At 59.1% G+C, this 6331-nt stretch overlaps 1 protein-coding gene across 1 annotated transcript in view; it reads left to right on the top strand.

Annotated features, from left to right (window-relative positions):
* The first annotated feature begins 2630 nt into the window (after nucleotides 1-2630).
* CRYBG2 (crystallin beta-gamma domain containing 2) overlaps nucleotides 2631-6331 on the top strand; it is a 19955-nt gene continuing 16254 nt past the window's right edge. The window contains exons 1-3 of the mRNA XM_040619054.1: nucleotides 2631-2795; nucleotides 2926-4882; nucleotides 6312-6331. The exon at nucleotides 6312-6331 is cut by the window's right edge and continues 1195 nt beyond it. Coding sequence (XP_040474988.1) covers nucleotides 2782-2795; nucleotides 2926-4882; nucleotides 6312-6331 — 1991 coding nt within the window. The 5' untranslated portion in view covers nucleotides 2631-2781. The remainder of the gene's footprint in view (nucleotides 2796-2925; nucleotides 4883-6311) is intronic.

Genomic DNA, 6331 nt, shown 5'->3' with positions numbered 1-6331 from the left:
GGGAGAGAAGGGCTGCAGAGAGAGGGAAGGTGGGCGGAGGAGGCAGGCATTGGAGAGAAGGAAGAAGCAGCAAGTTTAGCTGAGGGGACTCGGGCACTACCTGCCACTCCCTGGCTATTTGGGGACGAGGTAGCTAATGACAGACTCTGGCTGGAGGCTAGGGGCTCACTTACAGAGGCCGGAAGCGGATCTCCAGGGCCGTCACCCTTCTTTGACCCCTTTCTGGGGGAAGCATTCCCTGGGTCAGGATTGGCCGATGTTGGGGGGGGTTGGGGAGGTGGGACCCAGTCGGGGCTGCACGTGGGGCTGGGTAAGATAGGTGTGCATTCACGTGTGTGTCTGCGTTCAAGTGCAGGCAGATTTCAAGAGGAGGAGGAGAGCTGTGAGTGGACTGTGTGTATTGTGAACATGTGTTCACAGGGGCGTGTGTCACTGTGTCTGTGTGTGTGTGTGTGCGTGTGACTCGTGTGTCCGCTGTGTCTCTGAGTGTGTGTAACTCTCTGTGTCTGACCGTGTCTGTCTGTGTAAGTGTGTGTGTCTGGTTTTGTGCCCGTGTGACTCGGTGGGTCTGTGCTGGTGTCTGGGTGTCGGTGTGTGCTGTGTGACGCAGCATGTGTTTGTGGGCCTGTGGGCCTGTGGACTGGTTTGGCCTAGTTTGGGGGTGACTCACAGGTAAGCGGGGAGAACCCAGGACTTGTTGGGTTAGATCAGGCTCTTTCCCACACTCCCCCCGCCCCCTCCTCAGCCTCTCCCTTTCCCGGCCCCACACACCTTGTTTGGAGGTCGTAGTCACCCTGCCAACGGACCCATTTCTGGTCCGGGGCCCTGAAGAAGAGAGGGCTCTGGGGATGAGGACTTCTGCTAGCCTCAGAGAGGCACCCTGGGTCATTGGGGTGTGTCTTCAGAGCGAGGACGTAAGGGGGCAGCTATGGGCAGGCAGATTCCAGCATAGTTTGAAGAACATTCTAGCAGTCATGACTATCCATGGATAGGTCAGGTCAACGTCAGATGGTGACCTCTATATCCCTAGAAGTGTGCAAGCAGAAGCCGATGACCACATGTTTATGGAATGAGTGACTGTCAGGGGTGTTGTTCAGGGGCTGGGCTGGCTTGAGAAAGGCGTGGAATTTCAGTTGCTGGGAGGTCATTTACAGTGTCTGATCTGATGACCAGTGGCTTCCTTTGAAGCTGTTCTCTTGTTGCTTTGCCAAAACCAATGGGACCTTCCAAATGCCGTTCCTGTTTTTGTGTCCAGTTCTTTGGACCCCTGGACTCCTAGGATACCACCTTTGGGTGAACCAAACCAGGGTCCAGCACATCACCTAATACAATTAGCACTGAATGAATGAATGAATGAATGAATGAATCAATCAATCAATGGATGACTTAGAACCCAGGCTCTGCCACTTCATGCCCCCGGGGGCAGGGAATTTCAGTGAAATCCTGGTTATTATTATTGCAGAAAATAAAGAGGAGACTCAGTGAGGGGCTCAGTGAGAGGGTGAAGCTCCCTGGCAGGGATCCCAGCAAGCAGGACAAAGTTTTGTTGGAAGAAAAGGGGCTCCTTAGTGAGGATGGGAGGGGGTCGCGGCCTCAGGCAAAGGGCTCTGATCTAGGGCCTCAGGTGTCTCCTTGTGTCCTGCTCTCAGGAATTCTGGTCTGGGGAAAGGTTTGGGATTCATGTCAGCCCCCTACCTTCCCCATATGCGAGGCTTTTCCAGGGCCACTCAGACCCTGTCATAGCTCCCATGGTTCCGGAGTCAAGTCAGGCTTCCCCGGGCCTCAGCCCCTTTCATCTGTGTTCCTCATAAAACCTGAGTCACGGCTGGGGCCACAGAGCAGGATCAAAGTTCTGGGTTCCACCAGCGTCTCAGGAGAGAAGACAGAGATGGGGGAGGGGAGCCGGGGGCAGGGGTACATTTCTGGCCTTAACTGCCCTTATAATGGCCTGGGGGCTGCCTCTTGGAGAGGCGTGGCCCTGAAGACAGGCTGGCCCTGGGGCTGAGGACGAACAGCCTGACCTCTTGGGTCCTTGGGATCTGAGAATAGGATTGTCCTGTTCGGCACAGGCTGGACGTTGGAGTAGGGGCTGGGTGGTCCCTCCAGGACTACTGTGACCCCCTTTAAAAGTAAACCTCCAAACCATAGAATCTTGGTTCACCGGATAATTACATTAGGGAGTTTAGTATGGTGGTCAAGTGCCTAGGGTTGGGGTTCAAGTCTTGCCTCTGCCACCGTGTGATTCTGGGCAAGTTTCTTAATCTCTCTGAGCCTTTTTTGTCCTCATCTGCAAAATGGGAATATTTGTTTATAATTGATTCTTTGAGGTATCAAATACATGGGATTCTTCTGAAGAGTCAGAAGGACAATAAACATAAAGCAGTTAGCAAGGTGCCTGGCCCATGAAGCTTGAAGGGGAGACGTGGCTGGCCCAGGGTCATCCAGCTAGTAAGCGATAGGGTCAGGGGGAGCTCAGCTTTGTCAGAGGCCACAGCCCATCTTTCCTTCCCTTCCCTTATCATGGTCAGGAATGGGGTCAGAACAGTTGCCTGGTTTTCTAGTTTCTGGCTTCTGGAGAACTAGACCCAGGGCTCCTTGGGCAGAGTTATAGCCCCACCCATAGACCAGTTGAGTCCGACCCATATGCTTTTTTGCTCTCTCCCTTCTCTCTCTTTCCAGGCTCAGGCCTCAGCTTCACCCCCTTGAAGGACCCTGGCATTGGGGATCATCTGAAAGTGGGGAGATGGTGGGAGAGCTGGGAGTATCACGCCCATTTTACAGATGAAGAAACAAAGGTCCAAAAAGTCAAATGAGTTGCCTGGGGTGACCGAGCCTGAGCTTGGCAGGGGTCGTTACTCTGTACGGCCGAGAGCCACCCTCGCCACCCCCTGACCCTGTCTCTCTTCTTCCTGGCACCATCTGCAGGGAGCTGGAGGACAGCGAGCCAAAGACACCTCAAGACAGGTTGCGAGGGCCCAACATGGAGGAGGCAGCTGGGCCCCCGGCTCAGGCTGAGGCCTCAGTGGTGAGCGCCATGCTGAGGCGACGGCTCCCTGCCCAGGAAGAGATGAGACATCGTTTTCACAAGGTGTCCCTGGTGTCGGGGGCGCACACAGAAGCCCCCCGGGAGCAGATGTTCCAGTACAGCCACTGTCGAGAGGAAGTCAATGGCTTTGCAACACGGGAAGAAACGACTATAAATTACCAGGGACCCCAGGATGGGACCGGCTCCAAGAGCTTCCAGAGCCATGGGCCCATCTTTTCCAAGAAGTACACACTGCTCCCCAAGGAGAAGAGGCCAGTGGGAAGGCTGAAGGAGGCCATAGACCAGGGTGATGGCAGCCCCCCAGAGCCCAGGACTGAGCCAACACACCCGGGAGCCATGGCCAGGACTGAGATTTTGGTGCCCCTGTCTGGGCCCCGTGAGCCAAGCCCCCACCCCGGTGTAAGTCTCATCAGTGGGAGCCCCCGGAGCCTCGAGGAACGTCGGGTGACACGCACTGTGCAGACCACCGTGGTGGTGGGAGGGCACGTGGAGCGACGGGTGAACAGCTCTGTGACCGTGGGGCCTGTGCTGCCGGGCGAGGCCCTGCCGAGGGGCCGCAATGTTGTTCGTGCCATACGGGCGGTGGTGGTGAGCCCCCAGCCTGAGGGCTCACCGACCCGCCGTCAAGCCCGGGAGCTGCTGAGGAGCCTCGTACCTGCCGAGCGTAGCCCGGCCGCCAGCCGGCTTCCCAGGCCCCTGGCTCTTGTGCCAAGGAGTCCAGGTCTGGGCGGCACAGGGGGCGCGGCCTCGGGACAGCTGCCCGAGACAGGATCGGCAGAGATGAAGGACAGAGTGGCCCTGGTCCCTGCAGGCATCCCCGAGGTTACTCACCCACCTCAGAACCGAGATGTCCCTGCATCTCACCCAGACCGAGACCAGAGCCGAGCCCCGGACGCCAGAGCCCATGAGGTCCTAAGGGTGCAGGGAGCCTCCAGCCCCAGCCAGCCCCCTCTCCAGATTTCCCAGGGCCATGCACTGTCACCCTCTTCTCCCAGACGCCAGACGCCTACCCCCTCCCTGGACACAGTCCGCCCCCCAGCGCAACCTGCGGTGCCCACTCACCCCAGGACCCAGCTCACTGTCAAGCACAGGGGGTCCCAGGCGCTGCCCTCTGTAGAAGGGGAAGGGCCCACAGATCCGTCTGCTGCCACTGTCCTGCCCAAGGTGAAGAGCGAGGTGGTGGACACGGTCCCTGGACAGCCTCTTGCTCCATCCCCTACAAGAAGGAAGGCTGTCCCCAGCTTGGGAGGGCTTTCTGCTCCATCCTCCCTGAGAAAGAAGTTTGTTCAGGACTCTGAAAATGTCCCTGTCTTCTCCCCCACCCAGGAAGAGGTTGTGCAGGGTCCTGGTGTCCATGCTGACCCATCCCCCACCCAGGAAGAGGTTATGCAGGGTCCTGGTGTCCATGCTGACCCATCCCCCACCCAGGAAGAGGTTGTGCAGGGTCCTGGTGTCCATGCTGACCCATCCCCCACCCAGGAAGAGGTTGTGCAGGGTCCTGGTGTCCATGCTGACCCGTCTCCCACCCAGGAAGAGGTTGTGCAGGGTCCTGGTGCTCCTGCGGACCCATGCCCCAAGCCAACCAAGGTTGTCCAGGCCCCAGAAGGCAGCCCCCGCACCCAAAAAGAGGCTGTCCACAGTACTAACGGCGGCCTTGCTTCTTTTCTCAGCAAGGACGAGGCTGTTGGAGGCCTGACTGCCTCCGCTATCCCGACCCCCCAGAAGGATGAGGTTGTTGAGGGCTCTGAAGTAAGCCCCATCTCCTCTCCCGCCCAAAAGGAGATTGTCCAGGGTCCTGGTGCTCCAGCTGCCCCCTGTTCCACCCAGAAAGGGATTGTCCAGGATGCTGCTGCTCTCCCTGCCCTCTCCTCAGGGGGCAAAGCGTCCCCCAGCCCAGGAGGCCCTCCTGCCCCAGCGCTGATGGGATCAGAGGCCAGCCTGGAGTCCCAGCTTGTCCCTGATGCCGCCGAGGGCGAGACGCTCCCAGAGACATCCAGGGAGGAGGAGGTGGCCCTGGCTGCTGACCTGGAGATTTTCCTGGATACCCTGCGGAGCATGGAGCCCCCCGAGATCCTCCGCACTCACCGGCTGCCGCGAGCCCCCCGCTCCTCCTACCTGGCCATGTATGCTACGCTGCCCGCCATCGAGGAGGACCAGCCCGGACCATGGGTGCTGGGCCCCAGCCCCCGGGCGGCGCCCATGCTAGAAGGGAAAGAGGAGGAGGAAGAGGAGGAGGAAGAACTAGAGAACCCCTACCTAAGCGACGATGAGAAGCTCCAGCGCAGGCAGGAGAAAGCCGGGCCCAGCCCCTCCTGGGACTCTCGCCCTGCAAGGCCCCCCCAGGTCTCTTGTTCTCCTCTGGAGATGATGAAGAAACATGTAGCAGATGCCAAGGGCCCTCACCCAGAGCTGGGGCCAGAGTGGCAAGCAGGGAGCAGGCCCGCTTCCCGTCTTGGAGGCAGCCTTCTCTTCGGTGGTCTGGTGCCCGCCACGCAGGAGGCCCCCACCTCAGAACCCCTGGGCACAAAACTATCTGCTCTGCCACCCCACGTGACACCAGGGCTCAGGAAGGTGCCAGGACAGCTGCCCCTGCTCTGCAGTGAAAGGCCATTGTCAGAGAAGCCTGCTTGTGCCCGGCCCCCGGAGGGGTGGGTGAGTGAGGCCTTGGATGAGCAAGGGAGGGTGCCTGGCCTCACCTGGGGCAGGGTTTGGATGGCAGGAGGACTGTGGCACTGGGAAGAGAGTCTCAAGAAGCCAGAGGCTTGGGTCTGATGTCTAGTTCAGTGTGATCTTATACAAGCTACATCTTTCTGGGCCTCAGTTTCCCTAGTCACACAGCAGAAGCCTTGCACTGTGGAGCCCGAAGGGCTTAGTGGCTCTGATCTCTTGGAAGCTGGGGAGGGGGAGGGATAGGCACCCACCCCCTGGGATGGGGTGATGAGGTCCCTGGAGGTTGGTGACATCCTCTGTGGACCAACTCTTTGGGAGTGGGGCCCATAGGGAGCATGTGGGGACCTTGGAATGACAGATTGTGGGGAGGCAGTAAGGAGGCCACACCGTAAGCCTTTTTATCACCTCCCTGCCTGCCAGAGCCCAGCACTGAAGATCCAGGGCAAGCTGAACAACAGGCCTGGAAAGGTAAGGGGGGAAGGCTGTGGGGGGCAGCAGGAGGCAGGGATCTGGGGACAGGGCCAGAGGATTCTTTCTGTGTCTTCTCCAGATGACCCTCTTCTCAGAGCCTGGCTGCCGAGGCGGGAGCAGGGAGGTCTGGGAAGACACTGCCGA

The sequence above is a fragment of the Ursus maritimus genome, unplaced genomic scaffold, assembly GCF_017311325.1.
Source record: "Ursus maritimus isolate PB19 unplaced genomic scaffold, ASM1731132v1 scaffold_32, whole genome shotgun sequence".
Taxonomy (NCBI): Eukaryota; Metazoa; Chordata; class Mammalia; order Carnivora; family Ursidae; genus Ursus; species Ursus maritimus.
Note: the sequence above shows the minus strand (reverse complement) of the source record. Positions and strands in the feature narration are given on the sequence as shown.